The 27948-nt window shown below is 43.5% G+C and overlaps 1 protein-coding gene across 1 annotated transcript in view; it reads right to left on the bottom strand.

Annotated features, from left to right (window-relative positions):
• Positions 1-27318, bottom strand: part of LOC112255779 (neuronal PAS domain-containing protein 3-like) — a 314403-nt gene extending 287085 nt beyond the window's left edge. Inside the window, exons 1-2 of the mRNA XM_042326252.1 lie at positions 27303-27318; positions 26888-27014 (exon numbers count right to left, since the gene is read on the bottom strand). Coding sequence (XP_042182186.1) covers positions 26888-27014; positions 27303-27318 — 143 coding nt within the window. The remainder of the gene's footprint in view (positions 1-26887; positions 27015-27302) is intronic.
• Between the last annotated feature and the right edge of the window lie 630 nt (positions 27319-27948).

Raw genomic sequence — 27948 nt, forward strand, 5'->3', positions numbered from 1 at the left:
TGTCTGTGATGTGTGTATGTCTGTGATGTGTGTATGTCTATGATGTGTGTATGTCTGTGATGTGTGTTTGTGTGTATGTCTGTGATGTGTGTATGTCTGTGATGTGTGTATGTCTATGATGTGTGTATGTCTATGATGTGTGTATGTGTGTATGTGTGTATGTCTGTATGTCTGTGATGTGTGTATGTCTGTGATGTGTGTGTGTATGTGTGTATGTCTGTGATGTGTATGTCTGTGATGTGTGTATGTCTGTGATGTGTGTATGTCTGTGATGTGTGTATGTCTGTGATGTGTGTATGTCTGTGATGTGTGTATGTCTGTGATGTGTGTATGTCTGTGATGTGTGTATGTGTGTATGTCTGTGATGTGTGTATGATGTGTGTGTCTGTGATGTGTGTATGTCTGTGATGTGTGTATGTCTGTGATGTGTGTATGTCTGTGATGTGTGTATGTCTATGATGTGTGTTTGTCTGTGATGTGTGTATGTGTGTGATGTGTGTATGTCTGTGATGTGTGTATGTCTATGATGTGTGTATGTCTATGATGTGTGTATGTCTATGATGTGTGTATGTCTGTGATGTGTGTATGTGACGTGTGTATGTCTGTGATGTGTGTATGTGTGTATGTCTGTGACGTGTGTATGTGTGTATGTCTATGATGTGTGTATGTCTGTGATGTGTGTATGTGTGTATGTCTGGGATGTGTGTATGTCTGTGATGTGTGTATGTGTGTGATGTGTGTATGTCTGTGATGTGTGTATGTCTGTGATGTGTGTATGTGTGTATGTCTGTGATGTGTGTATGTCTGTGATGTGTGTATGTGTGTGTATGTGTGTATGTGTGTATGTCTGTGATGTGTGTATGTCTGTGATGTGTGTATGTGTGTATGTCTGTGATGTGTGTATGTCTGTGATGTGTGTATGTATGTGTGTATGATGTGTGTATGTCTGTGATGTGTGTATGTCTGTGATGTGTGTATGTCTGTGATGTGTGTATGTCTGTGATGTGTGTATGTCTGTGACATGTGTGTGTGTGTATGTCTATGATGTGTGTATGTATGTGATGTGTGTGTGTGTGTGTGTATGTGTGTGATGTGTGTATGTCTATGATGTGTGTATGTGTGTATGTATGTGATGTGTGTGTGTGTATGTCTGTGATGTGTGTATGTGTGTATGTCTGGGATGTGTGTATGTGTGTATGTCTGTGATGTGTGTATGTCTGTGATGTGTGTATGTCTGTGTATGATGTGTGTATGATGTGTGTGTATGTCTGTATGTGTGTATGTCTGTGATGTGTGTATGTCTGTGATGTGTGTATGTCTGTGATGTGTGTATGTGTATGTCTGTGATGTGTGTATGTCTGTGATGTGTGTATGTCTGATGTGTGTATGTGTGTATGTCTGTGATGTGTGTATGTGTGTATGTCTGTGATGTGTGTATGTGTGTATGTCTGTGATGTGTGTATGTATGTGTATGTGTGTATGTCTGTGATGTGTGTATGTGTGTGTATGTGTGTATGTCTGTGATGTGTGTATGTGTGTATGTGTGTGATGTCTGTGATGTGTGTATGTCTGTGATGTGTGTATGTCTGTGTGTGTGTATGTCTGTGATGTGTGTATGTCTGTGATGTGTGTATGTGTGTATGTCTGTGATGTGTGTATGTGTGTATGTCTGTATGTCTGTGATGTGTGATGTGTGTGATGTGTGTATGTCTGTGATGTGTGTATGTCTGTGATGTGTGTATGTCTGTGATGTGTGTGATGTGTGTATGTCTGTGATGTGTGTATGTCTGTGATGTGTGTATGTCTGTGATGTGTGTATGTCTGTATGTCTGTGATGTGTGTATGTCTGTGATGTGTGTATGTCTGTGATGTGTGTATGTCTGTGATGTGTGTATGTCTGTGATGTGTGTATGTCTGTGATGTGTGTATGTCTGTGATGTGTGTATGTCTGTGATGGGTATGTGATGTGTGTATGTCTGTGATGTGTGTATGTCTATGATGTGTGTATGTCTGTGATGTGTGTATGTCTATGATGTGTGTATGTCTGTGATGTGTGTGTCTGTGATGTGTGTATCTATGATGTGTGTATGTCTGTGATGTGTGTATGTCTATGATGTGTGTATGTCTGTGATGTGTGTATGTCTGTGATGTGTATGTGTGATGTGTGTATGTCTGTGATGTGTGTATATGATGTGTGTATGTCTGTGTGTATGTCTGTGATGTGTGTATGTCTATGATGTGTGTATGTCTGTGATGTGTGTATGTCTGTGATGTGTATGTCTGTGTATGATGTGTGTATGTCTGTGATGTATGTATGTCTATGATGTGTGTATGTCTGTGATGTGTGTATGTCTGTGATGTGTGATGTGTGTATGTCTGTGATGTGTGTATGTCTATGATGTGTGTATGTCTGTGATGTGTGTATGTCTGTGATGTGTCTGTGATGTGTATATGATGTGTGTATGTCTGTGATGTGTGTATGTCTATGATGTGTGTATGTCTGTGATGTGTGTATGTCTGATGTGTGTATGTCTGTGATGTGTGTATGTCTGTGATGTGTGTATGTCTATGATGTGTGTATGTCTATGATGTGTGTATGTCTATGATGTGTGTATGTCTGTGATGTGTGTATGTCTGATGTGTGTATGTCTGTGATGTGTGTATGTCTGTGATGTGTGTATGTCTATGATGTGTGTATGCCTGTGATGTGTGTATGTCTATGATGTGTGTATGCCTGTGATGCGTGAGTGCGTGCGTGGTGCATGTTTCCTGCAAAATGCACAAAATTAGTAATTTTATCACGTTCATGATTATTATCCACTTGAAGTTCACACAGTAGTTTTGTTGTCAAATATAAAGGCATTTCAGGACGTTATTGAAAAGGCCTTCGTCACAGTGAGTCTAGTAAGGTTGTTGTTGGACCAACACAGAACAACACTAATTACCATTATCGCACCCAGACTAGTAGAAGCTCCAGCCTCTATTATAGTTGGTTAGGCTTTGTGACCAACACTCCTAAATTACCTGGGGACGGAAATTCACTGAAAGAACAAATAGAAAATGTGATTTAAGTAAATTGGAATACTTAAGAGCCGATTAAAAAAGGAAAAAGAATAGGTGGAGAAAAAATAAATACATTTGGACTGTTTTCATTTTTCCACTTTGCCGCTTTCTTTCTTTCTGTTGTTGTTTTTCTACCTCTCGCTGTGGCATTGAAGCCATTCAAATAAATACCTGCTGTAACACAAACGAGGGAACATAAAGATGAGGAGAGAAAGAGAGGCTTACGAAGAGAGAAAGGCAGGCCAAGGCGTTAATCAGCCGTCTTGCTACATATTGATTAAGCTACAATGATGTGGTCATTTGGAGAAATAATAGCCAGAAAATGATGCAGAATAAAACCCTGCTGTCAGTGAATGAGAATAATGCCCTTTTTACTGGGAATCTCAACGTCCACGGCTCAGGGGCTAGGGAACCAGCTAGGTAGAGGAGTGGGCCTGCTAGCCTGCTGGGATGCCAGCAGTAGGTGGAACATCGAGAGGAGATCTACCACGGTCCTCTTTACTGCTCAGAGGATCAGTGTGGTGGGTGTGTGCGTGTGGTGTGTGTGTGTGCGTGCTCAGAGGGTCAGTGTGTGTGTGTGTGTGTGTGTGTGTGTGTGTGTGTGTGTGTGTGCTCAGAGGGTCAGTGTCTCCGTGGCCTTTCTCAGGGTGGTTATGCACATGCCTGGCTACTCCATCAGACTCAGTAACTAGACTGTGGCTTATTTCACTGTTTCTTATAGAATGATGCAGAATGGACATGAATATAAAGTGCAATTATGGGTGGAACAAGCTCTCACACTGAGACTGAGACTGCTTATCTTTATCCTTTAATTCCCATTCTCTCATGAGGAGTGGACACCTATTCACAAACAGATATACACACAGGCAGGCACACACACACACACACACGTATTGCATGGGAGGAGAAGATGAAATGTCAAAGTCAACAATGTTTTCTACAAGCTATCATGAACCACAATACATTATTTATCTCGTTTGCAATTAGATGTTTTGCTTTTTGATTCAAAGCCCAAACAACATAACGTCTTCTTTCAGGCTATGTAACTCTGCTCAGTACTCTAAATCAACAGAGGCTAAGCAGCAGGGTGTAAACTTTTATTATCTCCAGCACACCACTTCCCTGAGCCTGCATATCTTCATTACAGTGGGGCTCATCTAATTGTTGGATTAAACTTACTGCATACGTGACTAAACACACACACACACATAGTGAAATACAGAGCTAGCAACAAGCTGTTTGGACAAAAGATTTGTAACATTACAAGTTTTTTTTAAATCCCTCTACGAAGGCAAACAAACAGAAAATAAGTCAATCAGATTCACTCAAGGAAGTAAGTAAAAATGTATAAATTAATTCATGCAGGGCAGGCTAATTTGGTATGACTGTGGTATAAACACACACATTGCATTATTAAGCCACACTGACAACAAAAGCAAAACATCTCAGCAACAGACAACTTGACAGTTGGTACTATTTTAACACAGAACATTTGGAACTCACAGAATACCTTCAGGGTTTAATGAATATCAACCTTTTAAATATGTTACTTCTTAAGTTTAGCTCTCTCTCTCTCTCTCTCTCTCTCTCTCTCTCTCTCTCTCTCTCTCTTTTTTGCGTTTTGCCAGCAGCTCTTCGCTGTGCTTCAAGCATTGAGCTGTTTACAAGCCTATCAACTCCTGAGACTAGGCTGGTGTAACAGATGTGAAATGGCTAGCTAGTTAGTGGGGTGCGTGCTAATAGCGTTTCAAACATCACTCGCTCTGAGACTTGGAGTAGTTCTTCCCCTTGCTCTGCTTTTGTGGAGCGATGGGTAACGCTGCATCGAGGGTGGCTTCCTATAATAACTACAACCTAAAACTTCTTACCTGGGAATATTGAAGACTCATGTTAAAAGGAACCACCAGCTTTCATATGTTCTCATCTTCTGAGCAAGGAACTTAAACGTTAGCTTTCTTACATGGCACGTATTGCACTTTTACTTTCTTCACCAACACTTTGTTTTTGCATTATTTAAACCAAATTGAACATGTTTCATTATTTATTTGAGGCTAAATTGATTTGATTGATGTATTATATTAAGTTAAAATAAGTGTTCATTCAGTATTGTTGTAATTGTCATTATTACAAATAAAATAAAAAAATTGGCTGATTAATCGGTTTCGCCTTTTTTGGTCATCCAATAATCGGTATCGGCGTTGAAAAATCATAATCGGTAGACCTCTAATTTGGTGTCTTCTAGATCCTGGTTGTCTGCAGTGATCTGGTGTCTTCTAGATCCTGGTTGTCTGCAGTGATCTGGTGTCTTCTAGATTCTGGTTGTCCGCAGTGATCTGGTGTCTTCTAGATCCTGGTTGTCCGCAGTGTTCTGTGGTCTTCTAGATCCTGGTTGTCTGCGGTGATCTGGTGTCTTCTGGACCCTGGTTGTCTGCAGGGATCTGGTGTCTTCTAGATCCTGGTTGTCTGCAGGGATCAAGTGTCTTCTAGATCCTGGTTGTCCGCAGTGTTCTGTGGTCTTCTAGATCCTGGTTGTCTGCAGTGATCTGGTGTCTTCTGGACCCTGGTTGTCTGCAGGGATCTGGTGTCTTCTAGATCCTGGTTGTCTGCAGTGATCTGGTGTCTTCTGGACCCTGGTTGTCTGCAGGGATCTGGTGTCTTCTAGATCCTGGTTGTCTGCAGTGATCGGGTGTCTTCTAGATCCTGGTTGTCTGCAGTGATCTGGTGTCTTCTGGACCCTGGTTGTCTGCAGGGATCTGGTGTCTTCTGGACCCTGGTTGTCCGCAGTGTTCTGTGGTCTTCTAGATCCTGGTTGTCTGCAGTGATCTGGTGTCTTCTGGACCCTGGTTGTCTGCAGTGATCTGGTGTCTTCTAGATCCTGGTTGTCTGCAGTGATCAAGTGTCTTCTAGATCCTGGTTGTCTGCAGTGATCAAGTGTCTTCTAGATCCTGGTTGTCTGCAGTGATCTGGTGTCTTCTAGATCCTGGTTGTCTGCAGTGATCAAGTGTCTTCTAGATCCTGGTTGTCTGCAGTGATCAAGTGTCTTCTAGATCCTGGTTGTCTGCAGTGATCTGGTGTCTTCTGGATCCTGGTTGTCTGCAGTGATCTGGTGTCTTCTGGATCCTGGTTGTCTGCAGTGATCTGGTGTCTTCTATATCCTGGTTGTCTGCAGTGATCAAGTGTCTTCTAGATCCTGGTTGTCTGCAGTGATCAAGTGTCTTCTAGATCCTGGTTGTCTGCAGTGATCTGGTGTCTTCTGGATCCTGGTTGTCTGCAGTGATCTGGTGTCTTCTGGATCCTGGTTGTCTGCAGTGATCTGGTGTCTTCTAGATCCTGGTTGTCTGCAGTGATCTGGTGTCTTCTAGATCCTGGTTGTCCGCAGTGATGTGGCATCAGCCTGTAATTAAGAGGCCTGGTAAAGAGTGACGACAGCTCCGCCCGCTCAGTGAATCCATTGCCACAGCAGGCGAGACAAATCCTGTTAGCGGTGAATAAAGCCATTTGGGCCAGCTACAGGTAAATCTGACGCAATGCGATTACATGGCAAGAGCAGTGGCTGAAAGCCTCATCACCAACACAATACCCTCTGTCAGTCTTTTGCATTACTGCCATACCATTCCATTAAGAGAAATCCTGTTAAATGGTGTGACGCACCAATATTTGAGTCCAAATTTCACCCTATTCCCTTTATAGTAAAATACATTTGATCTGGTCAAAAGTAGTGCACTATATAGGAAATAGGGTGCCATTTGGGACAAAGCCAGTGAGAGAGAGAAAGAGGGGATTGTGGGAGATGTTAAGTATTCTGGGTAATGTTTAGTCAATTCACCAGAACAACATAGAGTTATGTTCAATGAATGCTGAAATTACACCCTAAGAGAGTGGCGTCCAAAGACAGAGAACAAGAGCTACTAAGCAACATTCATCACAACAGCAACATATAGCAAGATACTCTTGCTGCTCTCAACATTGCTCATGGGGCCAATATGGAAACACAAACACCCATACAAAACAAAAACAGCCCAATTCTGATGTTTTTCTCACTAATTGGTCTTTTGACCAATCACATCAGATCTTTTCACATCAGATCTTTTTCCAAGCTGATCGGATTGGGCTGCCTATCTAAACGCAGACAACGAAGCTTGGGGACTAATCTGTAACAATATTGTCTATCTAACAAATCCCCGTATTTATGAATAAAAAAAGCATAATATATTATGTCTGCCTGTCTGTGTATGACGTCAATCTATACTCTCCAGTATCTCACCAGCCAACCAGCCAACCACATCAAAACCCCTCAAAGCTGCACTCAAGAGCCTGTCACAAATCCCCTCCTCTTCCCCTCCCTCCCCCCTCCTCCCCTCCCCTCCCCCCCCCTTCCCTTCCCTTCCCTTCCCTTCCCTTCCCTTCCCCTTCCCTTCCCTTCCCTTCCCTTCCCTTCCCTTCCCTTCCCTTCCCTTCCCTTCCCTTCCCTTCCCTTCCCCCTTCCCTTCCCTTCCCTTCCCTTCCCTTCCCTTCCCTTCCCTTCCCTTCCCTTCCCTTCCCTTCCCTTCGATGGTATATTGAGTTTCCTAGCCAGCCAGCCAAGGTGGTGAGGGGGGAGCCTGGTAACTACACAGAGATAGATAAGAGATGCACTAGAGAGGAGAGAGAGAATCAGAGCTAGAGAAAGGGAGAGAGAGAGAAATGGGGTGGGGGGAGCGAGGCTCAGGAGGGGGCGATGGATCCTTGACGAACGCTCATCATCTCCTCTACCTTCCCCTGAACCTGATATGTCCCAGTAATCGCTTGCTTCAATCAGAAAGAATAAAAAAAAATCTATAGTACAATGGTAATTTTCTCTCCTCTCCACCACTCCTCAATCCATCCCTATCTGTCTGTGTCTTGTCCAGGCACCTGCTGTAGTCGCTGAGGTGGAACGGCTCAATATTAGCTCTGAAATTAGCAGCAGTCCCTTGTTAAAGACTTGGCACACTGTGAGCAGGGATAGACAGACACTGTTAATGGCATAAAAGCCCTCATCACCTGGGAGCCACATAATTACTTGAGCCAGCCTCAATCTCTCTCTTCTCTCTCTCGCTCCCTCTCTCTCTCTCTCTGTCCCCGGCCCTGCATCCTTGAGACAGCTTACTTCTCTCCTCACTGGCCACCAGCCAAAACGGAGGAGACAGAGAGTGAGATCTCTCCCCTGACAGCCCCCCACGTCTCTCTAAACCCCATTTAAAGGAAAAGCAGCATTCAAGTGAGCCGCTCTATCGCTGTTAATTAATTTCAGGAGGCTTGTGGGTGTTGTCGGGAAAATCTGTCTGATAACATTGTTGTGATTTAAAGATGTAGTAGGGGTAAACAAACAGCAAAGATCTTCAAAAACTAAATCAAAGAGTGCATTTCAAAAAATGTGTACATGACATAGTACATATACTGGTGGTTTTTAACTCAGAAAAATGTCATCCATAATTCACAGAGGCTTTTATGTGACAGACTGAGTGAGTCATCTGAAGTTAAATATCAGATTTATGATGTTACTTTAGTTATTAAGGAGACACTTCTGAAATAAAGAGAATAGTAAAAAATGAAGTAGCCTACTTGATATGAGAGTAGCACCTTTTTAATACACTAAGTATCCTTTCATTATGACACTATCCCCTTCCCTCTACAGTGTCCTCAACATGGGCTGAGAACTAGGACCCTTCCACAGTCCACACAGCTCTACTGTATGGAAAACCTCACACTACAGCACTAGTTTTTCAACATCTTAAACTAAGGCTTACAGGCCATTGGTTACAAGGCAGCTTCCTCCTGTATCTGTAGGTCAAGGCTGTACAAGCTGATACTACATTACACTACAGGCCATGAGGTGAACCCAGAACCATGTGTCAGTCCCTCCCTACCCCTCCCAAACCCTCATCAGCCCTCCCTACCCCTCCTCTGACTCCCTGCGCATGGATGCTGGATGCTGGATGCCACAGCGGGAATGGCAGCTCCGTACCAGCCTAGCGGAGCCTAGCGGAGCATGATCAAAGCAGGTTACAATAGACTCCTCATATAGTCAGCTACCGACAACCTGTACAAGATTTACACCTTATTCAATAATAAATGAAGTAAACATTTTTCAAGTAATTGGTTGTGCAGAGGCTGCCTCTCTCTCTCTCTCTCTCCACCAGAGCGCTTGTTTGTACAAAGCAATAGCAATTGAATAATTGATGCAATGGTGGACTGCCTTGACTTGCTACAAGCTCTGAGTTGGACTGTGGCAGTGCTGCTGATGATAGTCATTGTTTAGAAAAACAACAGGACCCCAGACAGAAGAAAGAAGAGAAAGAAAGGCAGAAAAAGAGGAGTCCTTCAGCAACAAGACATTATATTTAATCACAATGGCTTCTCTTTGAGAGTCTGAGGCCTCAATGGCTTGACTAGTGATTCATAATGATAAACAAAGACGAATCAGTTTCAAAAATGCATCTCTCTCTCTCTCTCTCTCTCTCTCTCTCTCTCTCTCTCTTGATGTTGTCTGATTCCAGTTCTTCACAGAGATGAGGTCTGGCTGGCCTTGCTGTCTGTCCCGTATGCTTGTTAAATTACTCTGGCAGTCTTTTGCTTTGTGTCTCTATCCTGATCACAATAACAGACAACAAAGGCAGACAGCCGGGGACTTTAAAAAAGCAGAAACTACAAGCTAGTTTATTTCTAGAAATGTCCCTTCTATTCTACACCAATGAAATCCTTCCACTTGTTTTCTCTCCAATACACATTGTTTTGTTATTTATTTGTGCATCACAAAGCTACTGTATGTTTGTGAGCCTTAGATAGATATCATTGATGGTGTTTGCTGCAGGTGTAACTTGTATAATGTGCTCAGAAAACATAGTGGAAGACAACAGCAGATCTGCTTGGGGAATGATAAAAAAAACACAGAAACAATATGTCAGATGTCTGAACTCCTGACCAGAATTCATATTGTCCCAACACTAGCTACACTTCCAGGGCCTATTCTTAGTATTGACTGTATCATCAGTATTTTGCAAGCCATAAAAGATATTGCTAGATATGGAACGGTATATGATTTATAAAAAGTCACATTATTGCTTTTCAAGCATGAATGTATTAGTAAGGAAGACTCCTGGATGTGATGGATCATGCCACACAAATGCCAATACTGGCCATTCGCTGATCAATTCTAAGACTTTAATTCTAGAATGGATCAATTCTAAGGCTAGAATTCTTCAATTCTTCAATTCTTCAAGACTAATTCCCCTCTGTCTTAAGTCATATTAAAGAACAGTGAAATACATGAAGGTGCTAATATATATTTACAGTGTGCAGTGTATTAGAGGCTGATAGCATGCTACTGATAGACTGGTACGATATCAGTATCATTTATCTCCTCAGCTTCATTGAAGGAAGTGACTTTATGAGGCTCTAATGAGAACTTCTAATCTGATACGAGAGAAAGTCATTATGTAATTGTTTTTTAAAGACCATCATAAACAATCAAGCAAGCAGCAGATCATGAGGCAGAGGAGAAAGAAGGAAGGAAAGGGGGAGGTGTGGAGAAAGATAGCTTTTTGTCAGCTAATGTTTAGCTCCCAATGAACAACAATTCAGCTCAGAAGTAGTAACTGACACTAGCATTTAGAAAAAGCTTCCTTATGCCTGAACACCAAGTAGCTAGGTCTAATATAGGCTAGCTTTATAAATCCCACAGCCTAGCGCGTTTATTGATGGAGTTGTAAATGTGATATGGTTTATTTGATGGGATGTAAAAACAGAAGAATTATAGCTCTACTGTGCATGTAACAGCTTTAATTAAGACATTTCTAACATAATAAAACAACATTCACTAATGACAACAGCACAGTGATTACTGTGGCAAAGAGAAGACACGCATACAGTCAATCACATTCCTGCGTCCCAAATGGCACCCTATTCCCTACTTGGCACTACTTTTGAATAGAGTGTAAAACTTGGCAATAGGGTGTAATATATAGGGAATAGGGTGTCATTTGGGACATTCCCATACTGTATGCTACTGAGGTGATGGATTGGCTGGCCAGGTCAGAGACTGGCCCTGCCCAGTGCCGTGGCCATCAGTTCTTTATCCAAGGACAAGTATTCTCACCTTCCCATCTGCCCCACTCTTCTAATGTGTGAGACAGGTGGCCTGCTCCATGTTTAGATCCCCGTCGGGTCCAAATATGATTAAGAACTCAAATTAGTTGTCCGTGGTAAATATGAATTCTATATTTAGATGTGGAAAAAAGGGAAACGGAATAGAATCCCTGCTAACTGCCGTCCAGGCATAAATAAATGGAGAGAGAGATTGACTGGATGGAGACTGAGACTGAGGAATGGACCAATCTAATCTGATAGCCTGGGCCTGAGTTGATGGGCTGGCTGGCAGATACCCAGGGTTAGAGTAAGAGGCAGCAGGCATGTCTGTATGAATAAAATATAGTGTTTTCGTTGTGTGCTGTGTGTCTGTCACAACATCCTGATTAATAAAATAATATATAATTTGTCCATATTTAAAGAGTACCATGGCCTTGGTAGTACATTGTATCCTTAAAACGTTCCTATTGCGCTTTCAATTCTTGTTAAAAGCAGTCAGGATGATATAACTAACTATTTTGCTGTTCATGACTGATCATTAAAACTAACAATAAAACTTCATAATTCAAATTTACATGGCTGAAGAGTTAAACATGCTCAAACATTTCATATCATTCTGATTCGATGTAGAGGACGGCAGCATCTAAAAAGTGGGACCATAACAGGGGAAATTGCCTGAGATCTTCCAGAAAGTGGAACTATGAGAGATAGTGATTGCGTAAGCAGACACATAGGAAATAAAGGCCTATAAATGCACCATGTCTAATGGTGCCGCTCTCCCAGCTGATAGCAGACACTCTCCCAGAGTGATAGAGTTCAGCTGATAGCAGACACTCTCCCAGAGTGATAGAGTTCAGCTGATAGCAGACACTCTCCCAGAGTGATAGAGTTCAGCTGATAGCAGACACTCTCCCAGAGTGATAGAGTTCAGCTGATAGCAGACACTCTCCCAGAGTGATAGAGTTCAGCTGATAGCAGACACTCTCCCAGAGTGATAGAGTTCAGCTGATAGCAGACACTCTCCCAGAGTGATAGAGTTCAGCTGATAGCAAACACTCTCCCAGAGTGATAGAGTTCAGCTGATAGCAGACACTCTCCCAGAGTGATAGAGTTCAGCTGATAGCAGACACTCTCCCAGAGTGATAGAGTTCAGCTGATAGCAGACACTCTCCCAGAGTGATAGAGTTCAGCTGATAGCAGACACTCTCCCAGAGTGATAGAGTTCAGCTGATAGCAAACACTCTCCCAGAGTGATAGAGTTCAGCTGATAGCAGACACTCTCCCAGAGTGATAGAGTTCAGCTGATAGCAGACACTCTCCCAGAGTGATAGAGTTCAGCTGATAGCAGACACTCTCCCAGGGTGATAGAGTTCAGCTGATAGCAGACACTCTCCCAGAGTGATAGAGTTCAGCTGATAGCAAACACTCTCCCAGAGTGATAGAGTTCAGCTGATAGCAGACACTCTCCCAGAGTGATAGAGTTCAGCTGATAGCAGACACTCTCCCAGAGTGATAGAGTTCAGCTGATAGCAGACACTCTCCCAGAGTGATAGAGTTCAGCTGATAGCAGACACTCTCCCAGAGTGATAGAGTTCAGCTGATAGCAGACACTCTCCCAGAGTGATAGAGTTCAGCTGATAGCAGAAGCAATCTAAGAAACACTTTCACAGTTGAAACTTTCAACCTGGGGCTGCAGGGTAGCCTAGTCATTGGACTAGCCATTGGACTAGTAACCAGAAGTTTGAAAGTTCAAATCCCTGAGCTGACAAGGTACAAATCTGTTGTTCTGCCCCTGAACAGGCAGTTAACCCACTGTTCCTAGGCCGTCATTGAAAATAAGAATTTGTTCTTAACTGACTTGCCTAGTTAAATAAAAAATAAAAACCCCAACCTCCCTGTGCTGGATTGTCTTTCTAACAGAAGCATTCACTATCAAACTATGCATTATACTCTTTTCCCAAAACATTCCTGAAAAATACATAGGAGATTGATGATAGTATAGATATGACTGTACAAGCTTAATGAGCCAACATGATATATATATAACAAGATAAATGCATCACTTCCTTCTTTCAGCTGAACAGAGCTACTAACATGGTAATCTGAATTAAACTCAAAATACCTTTTTTTGTTCAAATAACTTCTATACCAAATTCCAATAAAAGTGAATGGTAATACCATAATGATGTCTATAAGTAATGCTTTCTTACTGATTCTGAACATGACTGAGTAGTTGTGTAAGGTGTGACTCCTTGGTTCAGCAATGAGGAGTCTGATTTGATTAACCTCACTGTGATAATGCATTAGGACTTGAAACTGCTCTAAAGTTGCTGTAGCTTTAGTCATCATTGTAACAAGCTGATTTCTAACTTTTAATTGGAGCTCAGAAATAATGTTGGCTTCCTGCTAGACGGAGGTAACTAAAGGCTTCACCGTGTAGATACTACTGCACTGTTGGAGCTGGGAACACAATCATTTCGTATTGCGTCAGATAACAATATTGACGAATACGCTGATTCGGTGTGCGAGTTCATTAGAACGTGCGTTGAAGATGTCGTTCCCATAGCAACGATTAAAACATTCCCTAACCAGAAACCGTGGATTGATGGCAGCATTCGCGTGAAACTGAAAGCGCGAACCACTGCTTTTAATCAGGGCAAGGTGTCTGGTAACATGACCGAATACAAACAGTGCAGCTATTCCCTCCGCAAGGCTATCAAACAAGCTAAGCGTCAGTACAGAGACAAAGTAGAATCTCAATTCAACGGCTCAGACACAAGAGGCATGTGGCAGGGTCTACAGTCAATCACGGACTACAGGAAGAAATCCAGCCCAGTCACGAACCAGGATGTCTTGCTCCCAGGCAGACTAAATAACTTTTTGCCCGCTTTGAGGACAATACAGTGCCACTGACACGGCCTGCAACGGAAACATGCGGTCTCTCCTTCACTGCAGCCGAAGTGAGTAAGACATTTAAACGTGTTAACCCTCGCAAGGCTGCAGGCCCAGACGGCATCCCCAGCCGCGCCCTCAGAGCATGCGCAGACCAGCTGGCCGGTGTGTTTACGGACATATTCAATCAATCAATCCCTATACCAGTCTGCTGTTCCCACATGCTTCAAGAGGGCCACCATTGTTCCTGTTCCCAAGAAAGCTAAGGTAACTGAGCTAAACGACTACTGCCCCGTAGCACTCACTTCCGTCATCATGAAGTGCTTTGAGAGACTAGTCAAGGACCATATCACCTCCACCCTACCTGACACCCTAGACCCACTCCAATTTGCTTACAGCCCAAATAGGTCCACAGACGATGCAATCTCAACCACACTGCACACTGCCCTAACCCATCTGGACAAGAGGAATACCTATGTGAGAATGCTGTTCATCGACTACAGCTCGGCATTCAACACCATAGTACCCTCCAAGCTCGTCATCAAGCTCGAGACCCTGGGTCTCGACCCCGCCCTGTGCAACTGGGTACTGGACGTCCTGACGGGCCACCCCCAGGTGGTGAGGGTAGGCAACAACATCTCCTCCCCGCTGATCCTCAACACTGAGGCCCCACAACGGTGCGTTCTGAGCCCTCTCCTGTACTCCCTGTTCACCCACGACTGCGTGGCCACGCACGCCTCCAACTCAATCATCAAGTTTGCGGACGACACAACAGTGGTAGGCTTGATTACCAACAACGACGAGACGGCCTACAGGGAGGAGGTGAGGGCCCTTGGAGTGTGGTGTCAGGAAAATAACCTCACACTCAATGTCAACAAAACTAAGGAGATGATTGTGGACTTCAGGAAACAGCAGAGGGAACACCCCCTATCCACATCGATGGAACAGTAGTGGAGAGGGTAGCAAGTTTTAAGTTCCTCGGCATACACATCACAGACAAACTGAATTGGTCCACTCACACAGACAGCATCGTGAAGAAGGCGCAGCAGCGCCTCTTCAACCTCAGGAGGCTGAAGAAATTCGGCTTGTCACCAAAAGCACTCACAAACTTCTACAGATGCACAATCGAGAGCATCCTGGCGGGCTGTATCACCGCCTGGTACGGCAACTGCTCCGCCCTCAACCGTAAGGCTCTCCAGAGGGTAGTGAGGTCTGCACAACGCATCACCGGGGGCAAACTACCTGCACTCCAGGACACCTACACCACCCGATGTTACAGGAAGGCCATAAAGATCATCAAGGACATCAACCACCCGAGCCACTGCCTGTTCACCCCGCTATCATCCAGAAGGCGAGGTCAGTACAGGTGCATCAAAGCTGGGACCGAGAGACTGAAAAACAGCTTCTATCTCAAGGCCATCAGACTGTTAAACAGCCACCACTAACATTGAGTGGCTGCTGCCAACACACTGACACTGACACTGACTCAACTCCAGCCACTTTAATAATGGGAATTGATGGGAAATGATGTAAATATATCACTAGCCACTTTAAACAATGCTACCTTATATAATGTTACTTACCCTACATTATTCATCTCATATGCATACGTATATACTGTACTCTATATCATCGACTGCATCCTTATGTAATACATGTATCACTAGCCACTTTAACTATGCCACTTTGTTTACATACTCATCTCATATGTATATACTGTACTCGATACCATCTACTGTATCTTGCCTATGCTGCTCTGTACCATCACTCATTCATATATCCTTATGTACATATTCTTTATCCCCTTACACTGTGTATAAGACAGTAGTTTTGGAATTGTTAGTTAGATTACTTGTTGGTTATTACTGCACTGTCGGAACTAGAAGCACAAGCATTTCGCTACACTCGCATTAACATCTGCTAACCATGTGTATGTGACAAATAAAATTTGATTTGATTTGATTTGATTTCGCTACACCCACAATAACATCTGCTAAATATGTGTGTGTGACCAATAACATTTGATTTGTTGGATACTGGATACTACTGGGCCAGGGTAGCCTGGGGTAGGGTTCAATTAACGTAAACTGCATTAGTGCATGTAGACCTCTCCTCTATCCTCTCCTCTCCATCTATCTTCTCCTCTATCCTCTCCTCTCCTCTATCCCCTCTCCTCTCCCCGGAGTTAAATGGAAGGTACAGAGGAGCAAGCTAGGTTTGCTCGTTCCTTTTCATCCAATAGCGACAGTACTGTTTTTAAGGCCATGAAAGAAAGAAAGTAAAGAAGTTTAGGTAATCTGTTTTTAATACTGTACAGTGGAACACATCATTCATCCCATTCTGTGCTACTGTAATTGTGTACAAAATATGTATGCTGGAGTTGACTAGGGTTGGATGGAAACTATTTGGTTCTAACCAAGCTTACTGGGTAACAAGAAGTTACCCAGGGAAGGAGGGAAGGAAGATACTTCTGAGAATCCATTGCATCAGCATGCTCAAGATTGATACGTTCTAAAATATTTAAGACGCTTCATGCATTCTTGCAAAAACACAAAGTAGTCAATTGTGTCAACAGTGCTGCCTCCTTTGTTTTTTGATTTGACTAGCCCCTCCTCCCCTCCTCTTCTCTTAACATGGTCCAGATCTCATGTTTACATAGTGATTTGGTTACTGAGATTGACATATAATTACATCAAGTCCAACAGTCAAGCCAAAAGCAAAGCAAACAGCCAGTGCATGGAAATCATGTTTTGACATAGCTGGTTGCCTTCTGCATTTCATAGACATCAATTTATTCTGTCATGGTTGGGATGACACTTTCCTTTTTCCCCCTTTAAAGCTGATGCACTTAGAAATGCTATGCATATTTTAATATGAAGGCCTGTGCCCAGAAGACCGTATATTGATTATATTAAAATGTATTTTGCCATATAACATTATATCTAGTCCTACTTGATATGCTAACTGTATTACCATAAAACTACAATGTAGAGCTGTCAAAATGGATCTCCTTAATGTCTTGAAGCCATGCCATGTACGTCAACATTGACTGTTTGACAACAATGACTGTCAGATCGTAATGTGTTCAAATAAAGTTTGGCATATACAATGCCAAGGAGTGAAAACATTGAGCAAAACGTAGAATGTTCAAACATGCCTTTGATTCTGATCATATTGAAGACTGAATAGGACAGAAGACACAGAAGACAGATCAACCGTATCAGTCTCTTATCACGGACAAAAAACGCTAGTAGCTACCTTGGCAACAAGCTGAAAGAAAGCATACTTTCTTTCCCCCAAAAGTCTGCTATTCTATTCCAAAATCCTTTGATGGATTTCCAAAGCGAGCGCATCAGAAACCTAGAGGAGGTTAGAGACGCGCTACACGTGTTTGTTGACTGACTTTGTCTTTGGTCTTTGTGGCTGGAAAGGCCATTACCCAGAACCAGGCTTCACAGGGCACCACGCAACACTAGAAGGCATGTCTAGTCATGGTACAATGAGCAGAACCCACCTGCATGGAGACTAGCTGTCCGGAGCTGGCAGCAACACATAACACACTATCCCTGATGCTACAGCTGAAGTCGGAAGTTTACATACACTTAGGTTGGAGTCATGAAAACTCGTTTTTCAACCACTCCACAAATTTCTTGTTAACAAACTATAGTTTTGGCAAGTTGGTTAGGACATTTACTTTGTGCATGACAAGTAATTTATTTTTCCAACAAGATTATTTCACTTATAATTCACTGTATCACAATTCCAGTGGGTCAGAAGTTTACATACACTAAGTTGACTGTGCCTTTAAACAGCTTGGAAAATTCCAGAAAATGATGATGTCATGGCTTTAGAAGCTTCTGATAGGCTACTTGACATAATTTGAGTAAATTGGAGGTGTACCTGTGAATGTATTTCAAGGCCAACCTTCAAACTCAATGCCTCTGCTTGACATCATGGGAAAATCAAAAGAAATCAGCCAAGACCTCAGAAAAAAAATTGTAGACCTCCACAATTCTGGTTCATCCTTGTCTGGGTCATCCAAACGCCTAAAGGTACCACGTTCATCTGTACAAACAATAGTACGCAAGTATAAACACCATGGGACCACGCAGCCGTCATACCGCTCAGGAAGGAGGCGCGTTCTGTCTCCTAGAGATGAACGTACTTTGGTGCGAAAAGTGCAAATCAATCCCAGAACAACAGCAAAGGACCCTGTGAAGATGCTGGAGAAAACAGGTGCACAAGTATCTATATCCACATTAAAACGAGTCCTATATCGACATAACCTGAAAGGCTGCTCAGCAAGGAAGAAGCAACTGCTCCAAAACCGCCATAAAAAAGCCAGACTACGGTTTGCAACTGCACATGGGGACAAATATCGTACTTTTTGGAGAAATGTCCTCTGGTCTGATGAAACAAAATCATAACTGTTCGGCCATAATGACCATCGTCATGTTTGGAAGAAAAATGGGGATGCTTGCAAGCCGAAGAACACCATCCCAACCGTGAAGCACAGGGGTGGCAGCATCATGTTGTGGGGGTGCTTTGCTGCAGGAGGGACCGGTGCACTTCCCAAAATAGATGGCATCATGAGGCAGGAAAAATAGGTGGATATATTGAAGCAACATCTCAAGACATCAGTCAGGAAGTTAAAACTTGGTCGCAAATGGGTCTTCCAAATGGACAATGACCCCAAGCATACTTCCAAAGTTGTGGCAAAATGGCTTAAGGACAACAAAGTCGAGGTATTGGAGTGGCCATCACAAAGCCCTGACCTCAATCCTATAGAAATGTGTGGGCAGAACTGAAAAAGTGTGTGTGTGCAAGAAGCCCTACAATCCTGATTCAGTTACACGAGCTCTGTCAGGAGGAATGGGCCAGAATTCACCCAACTTATTGTGGGAAGCTTGTGGAAGGCTACCCGAAACGCTTGACCCAAGTTAAACTATTTAAAGGCAATGCTACCAAATACTAATTGAGTGTATATAAACTTCTGACCCACTGGGAATGTGATGAAAGAAATAAAAGCTGAAATAAATCATTCTCTCTACTATTATTCTGACATTTCATATTCTTAAAATAAAGTGGTGATCCTAACTGACCTAAAACAGGGAATTTTTACTAGGATTAAATGTCAGGAATTGTGAAAATCTTAGTTTAAATGTATTTGTCTGAGGTGTATGTAAACTTCCGACTTCAACTGTATATGATAGATGTGCAGGTGTGTGTGTGTGGGGGAGTGCACTTCAAATACGTGTGTGTGTGTGTGTGTGTGTGTGTGTGTGTGTGTGTGTGTGTGTGTGTGTGTGTGTGTGTGATGTACAAACATTGCTCATTGAGAAAAGAGGGGGAACTATCTTTTTCTGAATGTTGGATCTTATGTAGACCTTTATCAACCAGACTCACCTTTGGATACTGGTATGTTTCTAGAACATAGATACTTGACAGGAACAAGTTTAAAAGAACAAACGAAACCCCAAACCTTTCCACTACGGTTAAAATCCCCAACACCATGACCGCATGGGAAAGTTTATAAGAACCAGCTCTGATGCCCAACATCCAGGCGTCCTATGCCTTTTTAAGCTTATTTTATTCTTATTTTAGAAAAGCCTTACAGGCATATGAATCAATTAATTATGTCTGAAATGCTACCAAACGCAGCTCATGAATAGCGCACATGGTTTCTGCCAAAAACGTGTGTCAATCACGCTACCGCGGCAACAGCTGTGTAATTACAGCTATTCCACGTCTAGAACAGCCGCAACAACCACATTCAAAGACCGTCCCAAATTACACATTACATGGACCTGTATGAACTTCATTTAACTTTGATCTTATAAAAAAAAATGCTGACTTTACCCTCGTCTTCTGCAAAGAAAGTAAATGAATGGTATAGCATGGGGGCTATGCTACAGTAGGTAGGCTGCTTTGAACTAGCATGACAGAATTTACACCCCAGGATATTTTTATTTGAAATATATATTTTTCTAAATGAAACATCTACAATTACTAACAAATATGCTTAATTATTTAGGCTATTTATTCACAAGTCTTAACGTAAATTAATATAAAAGTAGTTTGATGTGCATGCAGTCTTTTGAATGCCTATAACAGGCTGATGTGGGGCAGAGCAGAGTGTAGCTCTGCCCAAGGCAAAATTACAGTACTCTTGAAATGGGGTACTGTAGGTTAGTTAATCTAGGTGAAAATCAAACCAATCATAAAACCAGTCAGTTGATTGTGTTAAACACCTCAGTTAAAGAATCCCCATTACAACAGGTGGACATAGCAGTTGTATTTCAAGTAAGATCAACATTTTTAGAATACTTTAGCTGTGCTTGATTGGGCTGGTCTGGTGCAATAAAACCAATGGAATAGTTCCACAATGTGCAACGCCGCTCATCTGTACACTCCAGACAGACTCAAGCAAACACTCAAAATATTTGAAAAGAAAACAAATACTACTTGAACCCAGGTCGAAAGTACCTCAGACTACAATTTCAGGAAACCTATACAACACATTAGCTGTGTTATTTTTGGCAGATAAAGAAAGAAACAGGTGGAAGAAGAGGAAGAGAAAATGAAAGCCGTTGAAATAATGGTAGGGGTACTGAGAAACAGCTAAATAATTCATATAACTTTACAATCTGAGGGAAAAGTAGGTCAGAATAAACAAAGAATAAAACACATCAAAGGAAAAGAAAATGCAACAAAGTCATAACGTAGTAGCTACCATATACCAGGAGTAAGCTCATGCAATGTTCATAAGGCATCAGACAGACAGAGCACGCTCAAATCACCGCTTTGGAATACAGAGGAAGAAGAAGGAGGAAAAACCCATCCCAAACACTTGTAGGAAGGTGAACTGGGGAGGCAACACACACAGCTAACATCATATAGTCATCCCAAATCAATACAAACATGGTTGAACACCCTGCCTGCCTTGAGCCTCCCTATACCCCTGAAAATGTGCCATATAGCTGCTGCTCTTGCTGCTTGGCTTTGTCTGCCAACAGGGCCAACCTGAGCATGCCCATCAAGACACACTTCAGGGTGTGACTAAGCTACAATGCATACAACTATAATGTCCATTATGTATTGTTTGTTTGTTCTTTAGATGTTTTGTGTTCTTCTCGTCTGTCATTCTGTCCAAGTGCTTTTCAGTGGTGTGTTAACTATAGTGCCCTCCATAATTATTGAGACAGTGATGGATAGTGATTTTTTTCTATTGTTTGAAATCAAACAATGACTGTGAGGTTAAAGTGCAGACGGTCAGCTTTAATTATTTGAGGGTATTTTCATCCATATTGGGTGAACCGTATAGACATTTTGTACATAGTCCTCCCATTTTAGGGGACCAAAAGTAATTCACGTATATGTCTATTAAAGTAGTAAAAAGTGTAGCAAAAAATGTATGGTACCATATTCATAGCACACAATAATTACATCATGCTTGTGACTCTGCAAATGTGTTGGATGCAAATAAAATTATAACGTTTCTAAACACTTGTACATTAATGTGGATTCTACCACAATTATGGATAATCCTGAATGAATCATCAATAATGGTGAGTGAGAAAGTTAGACACACAAATATCATACCTCCAAGATACACTAACCTCTTACCATTACAATAACATCGGAGGATAGCTTTTTTGGGGGGGTATGATGTGATATTTGTACGTCATTGCGTGTTATGAACATGGGACCAAATATGGGACTAAGTACTTAACTTTTTACTACACATATATGTGCATTTGTCCCAATAATTTTGGTCCCCTAAAATTGGGGGACTATATACAAAAAGTCCTGTAATTTCTAAACGGTTCACCCAGTATGGATGAAAACACCCTCAAATGAAAGCTGACAGTCTGAACTTTAACCTTACCGCCCTTGTTTGAATTCAAAACCAAACATTTGGAGTATAGAGCCAAAAGAAGAAAAAATCCATCACTGTCCCAATGATTACGGAGGGCACTGTACATACAACAAATACACAACCATGACAACAACAACAAAAATCCATCCATTAATTGAGAGCTTGCTTAGCGTTGTCAAGCTGGTGACATGACAATACCATTCTGTATAGCATTTTCAACAATGGACTGTTTTCAGAGCACCACTGCCGTTCCTAACATAATCTACACCCATAGTAGTGATTCCTATTAACACTCAAATGTCTCTCCTTTATTCTCAGGACTGACCTATGACATACCCCCGACAACAGACCAGTGTCTAAACGGCATCATTTAAAAAAACACACACACGGATTGGCTCTTGACATGCTCTAGCTAAGATTCCACTTATACACTCCCTCCTAGAAAGATATTTCAACAGGCCACCTGCCACACGGTATATTCGAGTCCAGTCTTAAGGCCTGTCTCTCTCTTTCTCTTCAATAGGTAGCTTCATTTACTTCGTACAACATCAGGTTGGTTTCTAGAGCTGGGGACAGACGTGGCTTTAAACACAATGGAGGAGGTCAGGTGGTCGTCCATTATATCAAACTGGGGGCCCTTGTCTGTCAGGTGAAAATAGGCAAACACAGAAAATTGGAGACTAAGAACCATTCTGAATAGAAATCATTAAAAAGGGTATATTATACCTACAAATCACAGCAGGGTGGTGGCACCTTAATTGGGGAGGACAGGCTCATGGTAATGGCTGGAGCGGAATGGGTGGAATGGTATCAAAAACATCAAACACATGGTTTCCTAGTGTTTGATGCCATTCCATTTACCATGAATGAGAATAAAGTAGACAGCACCACCACTACCATGTTCAGCAACATCTACTGCTAAGCTAAGGGCTAATGGACACTCAACCCTTACTGAAGTGTATTAACGGTGACAGGTACTGAGACAGAAAATGAGGGACTCATTCTTATCTTCCTGCACCTCATCAAGGCAGATAGCTCAATCCCTGTGTGCTGTTTTCTAGGGGCGGAAGGGTGTGTGTGTGTGTGTGTGTGTGTGTGTGTGTGTGTGTGTGTGTGTGTGTGTGTCAGATATGAGGAGAGGGGCGAGGTGGGGATCAGGGGAGAGTGGAGCGGACTGCTAGTTCACCTCAGAGAGCTTGGTAAATGAGAAGAGACAGGTGTGCTGGGGAACCTGGGCCGCAGGTGGCCATCCTTCTCACCAACAGCCATTTATCTCAATTTCACCCTGAGCTGCAAACCGCTTACAACTCACACACACTGTCCGGCCTGTACGTTCAGACGCCGTTTAAACTAATCATGGTGGCAGAATGGGGCCTAACTTCATCAGCATAGAGAAACCCATCTAAACCTAGCTACCTACCGCATAGTATACACAACTTTAAAGACAGACACAGACACACACACACACACAGTGTTTTTCTTCATCTCAGCTGGAATGTGGCTGCTACTTAGGCTGACTAAGAAGCCATATTGCTAGTGACTACTCTTAATAGCAGATAGAGAACATGAGGAGCTGTAGAAAGCAAAAGCCAAGGTGTGTTAGTATTCATCTGGAACCTCAGTATCCATGACCTAGAGAAACAGTCTGAACATGTGCTGCAGGTTCTGCTTCCTGTCATGTGGGCCCTACTCAAAATGTGTGTGTAGGCCTACAGGAATGTAGTGTGTGTGCTGTCCTGGGGTGTAGGCCTACAGGAATGTAGTGCCTGTACTGTCCTGGGGTACAGGCATACAGGAATGTAGTGTGCAGACCTACAGGAATGTAGTGTGTGTACTGTCCTGGGGTGTAGGACTACAGGAATGTAGTGTGTGTACTGTCCTGGGGTGTAGGCCTACAGGAATGTAGTGTGTGTACTGTCCTGGGGGGTAGGACTACAGGAATGTAGTGTGTGTACTGTCCTGGGGTGTAGGACTACAGGAATGTAGTGTGTGTACTGCCCTGGGGTGTAGACCTACAGGAATGTAGTGTATGTACTGTCCTGGGGTGTAGGACTACAGGAATGTAGTGTCTGTACTGTCCTGGGGTGTAGACCTACAGGAATGTAGTGTGTGTACTGTCCTAGGGTGTAGGACTACATGAATGTAGTGTGTGTACTGTCCTGGGGTGTAGGCCTACAGGAATGTAGTGTCTGTACTGTCCTGGGGTACAGGCCTACAGGAATTGTAGTGTCTGTACTGTCCTGGGGTGTAGGCCTACAGGAATGTAGTGTGTGTACTGTCCTGGAGTGTAGGACTACAGGAATGTAGTGTATGTACTGTCCTGGGTGTAGGCCTACAGGAATGTAGTATCTGTACTGTCCTGGGGTGTAGACCTACAGGAATGTATCGTGTATACTGTCCTGTGGTGTAGACCTACAGGAATGTAGTGTCTGTACTGTCCTGGGGTGTAGGCCTACAGGAATGTAGTGTCTGTACTGTGCTGGGGTGTAGGACTACAGGAATGTAGTGCCTGTACTGTCCTGGGGTATAGGCCTTTCTGCATGTTTGTAAGGCAGCACATAAGGTGGTGTAGGCCTGTCTGCCTGTTTGTAAGGCAGCACATAAGGGGGTGTAGGCCTGTCTGCCTGTTTGTAAGGCAGCACATAAGGGGGTGTAGGCCTGTCTGCCTGTTTGTAAGGCAGCACATAAGGGGGTGTAGGCCTGTCTGCCTGTTTGTAAGGCAGCACATAAGGGGGTGTAGGCCTGTCTGCCTGTTTGTAAGGCAGCACATAAGGGGGTGTAGGCCTGTCTGCCTGTTTGTAAGGCAGCACATAAGGGGGTGTAGGCCTGAGACTAGCCTCATAATACATACAGACTGTGATGAGCTATTAAGAAGTGCTTTTTTCTCAAAGTGTTACATCAACAAATCCCCTTTATTCAGGCCGACAGTAATCCTGCCCTCACCCCTGTGCTGTACATCAGAGGGAGGGAGGGAGGGAGAGAGAGCTAGAGGAATTATGCTCCATGTTTATTTCCTAATGTGTAAGCCTAGGTCTTTTACTACAAAGGATCTGAAAGAGGGGAGAACTGAAAAGACTTCTGAAGCTGTAAGACGTAGACACGTAGTCTCAGAGGAATATGTCAAAACTCAACTTCCCACAATTGCACTGACTAGTCAGCCACTATGAAGCCTTTTATCTTCCCCAGTTTGACAACACAGAGCAGTTTGCCCTGTTTTATAAAGGGACAGTCAGTGTTCCCCTGAGAGGTGTATAATTTATCAACGCTCAAAGCTATAAAGCCAGGTCAAATAAGAGTATTACTGTCTACACACGGTATTGTCTTTGGATGGCAAATGAAGAGAGGGAACCTTAATTTGAACTGTAGTTACCTAGACAAAATATAGCTAACTCCCCTTAGATCAATTTTCTCAATATCAGAAATAATATAAAAGCAAAATTACATAAAAAATCTAAATGACATAAAAAGCACCTGTTGTAAAATAAGAAATTGTCACGCCCTGATCTGTTTCACCTGTCTTTGTGCTTGTCTCCACCCCCCTCCAGATGTCACCCATCTTCTCCATTATCCCCTGTGTATTTATACCTGTGTTTTCTGTCTGTCTGTTGCCAGTTCGTCTTGTTTGTTCAAACCTACCAGCGTTTTGTCTCAGCTCCTGTTTTTCCTTTTTCCTCCTCTCATTTTCTCGTCCTCCTGGTTTTGACCTTTTCCCTCCTGACCCTGTACCCGCCCGCCTGACCACTGCCTGTCTCTGAGCCTGCCTGCCGTCCTGACCCTGTTACCGCCCGCCTGACCACTGCCTGTCTCTGCCGTCCTGCCTGCCTGCCTGTCCTGAGCCTGCCTGCTGTCCTGACCCTGTACCCGCCCGCCTGACCACTCCCTGTCTCTGAGCCTGCCTGCCGTCCTGACCCTGTACCCGCCCGCCTGACCACTGCCTGTCTCTGAGCCTGCCTGCTGTCCTGACCCTGTACCCGCCCGCCTGACCACTCCCTGTCTCTGAGCCTGCCTGCCGTCCTGACCCAGTACCCGCCCGCCTGACCACTGCCTGTCTCTGAGCCTGCCTGCCGTCCTGACCCTGTTACCGCCCGCCTGACCACTGCCTGTCTCTGAGCCTGCCTGCCGTCCTGACCCTGTACCCGCCCGCCTGACCACTCCCTGTCTCTGAGCCTGCCTGCCGTCCTGACCCTGTACCCGCCCGCCTGACCACTCCCTGTCTCTGAGCCTGCCTGCCGTCCTGACCCTGTTACCGCCCGCCTGACCACTGCCTGTCTCTGAGCCTGCCTGCCGTCCTGACCCTGTTACCGCCCGCCTGACCACTCCCTGTCTCTGAGCCTGCCTGCCGTCCTGACCCAGTACCCGCCCGCCTGACCACTGCCTGTCTCTGAGCCTGCCTGCCGTCCTGACCCTGTTACCGCCCGCCTGACCACTGCCTGTCTCTGAGCCTGCCTGCCGTCCTGTACCTTGGCCTCTGCTCTGGATTATCTACCCCTGCCTGCCTTGATCTGTCGTTTGCCTTCCTCTGTGCTTACAATTAACATTGTTACTTCACACAGTCTACATTTGGGTCTTACCTTGATTCCTGATAGAAAGAACATTACGACAAAACTTCCTGGGGGATTGCTAATTATACATGCCAATCTATGCTGTTCAAAATCCACCATAAAATGTCAAAAACTACAGAAGGTAACATCATTTCTTTATAATAATAGCGATACCCAAGTGCATCTAGGCCACCGTTTTGGTTGATTTCCTCTACTCCTCCAGCCAGTAAAGTGGAGTTAAGTTGATTTTTACACAAGCTGGCATCCTTAACCATGTTGTCTCTCTAACCAGCCCAGAGAGGGAGGTAGCTGGTAGTAGTAACAGTATGTACAGCATCTGAGCTGTGGCCTGGTCTGCCCCTGACCAGAAGGAAGAAGGGAAGACAGAGAAGGTAAGGGGGGTTACCATGGCGATGAGGTATGTTGTTGCCCTCCTCCAAGGTGGAGTGTCTTGGGCCTAGAGACAGAACAGGAGCTGGCATTAGCAGGCCTCTCCCAGTAAGGGTCGCTGTGGAGAAACAACGTGAAAATCTCTTAAAGCCTATAAGGAGAGAACAGTATGGACCACAGCCTTATATACACAGTACATATATGGAAATATGTATATAATGTATGTACTGTATATATACACAGTATAAATGGTTCTGGGGTGAGCCCTGCTATCCTCTCCCCTCAAAGACCACAAAGATCATATATTACACATACTGATCTAAAGCAGATAGAACATGCAGTTCTAATTTAAGGTTGTCACATTTTTCACAGTATTCAGTAATGATCTTTTTTCTAAATGATACTGTACTACTAGAGAAAATGTAATGTACGCAAGCATGCAATCATTTCCAACCAACAGTTACATGAAAACATAGTGTGGGATGTGTGTGGGTTGATTTAGTCACGTAGAACCATACATTTGAGCCAGTTTGCTACAGCAGGAAAATAATACTGCAATAACAGGAAATGTCAATTATTATAATAATTATTATTTTGTATTTTTTTGGGCCCCCTTTTTCTTTCCAATTCTGACCTTGTCTTATCACTTGTCTTATCACTCCCCAACGGGCTCGGGAGAGGCGAAGGTCGAGTCATGCGTACTCCAAAACATGACCCACCAAACCGTGCTTCTTAACACCTGTTCGATTAACCCAGAAGCCATCTGCAGCAATGTGTCAGAGGAAACACCGTTCAACTGACGACGAAGTCAGCCTGCAGGCACCGGGTCCCCCACAAGGAGTCACTAGAGCGTGATGAGCCAAGTAAAGCCCCCCCGGCCAAACCCTCCCTTAACCCGGATGACACTGGGCCAATTGTGCGTTGCTCTAAGGGACTCCCGGTCAGATTGAACCCCAGGCTATAGTGACGCCACAACACTGTGATGCAATGCCTTAGACCGCTGAGCCACTCGGGAGGCCTAATACATTTTTCGTTAGTGTAAATTACAAACTTTAGAAGCCTTTTTAAAACTCAAAT

This window comes from Oncorhynchus tshawytscha, linkage group LG08 (assembly GCF_018296145.1).
Source record: "Oncorhynchus tshawytscha isolate Ot180627B linkage group LG08, Otsh_v2.0, whole genome shotgun sequence".
In the NCBI taxonomy this organism is placed as follows: domain Eukaryota; kingdom Metazoa; phylum Chordata; class Actinopteri; order Salmoniformes; family Salmonidae; genus Oncorhynchus; species Oncorhynchus tshawytscha.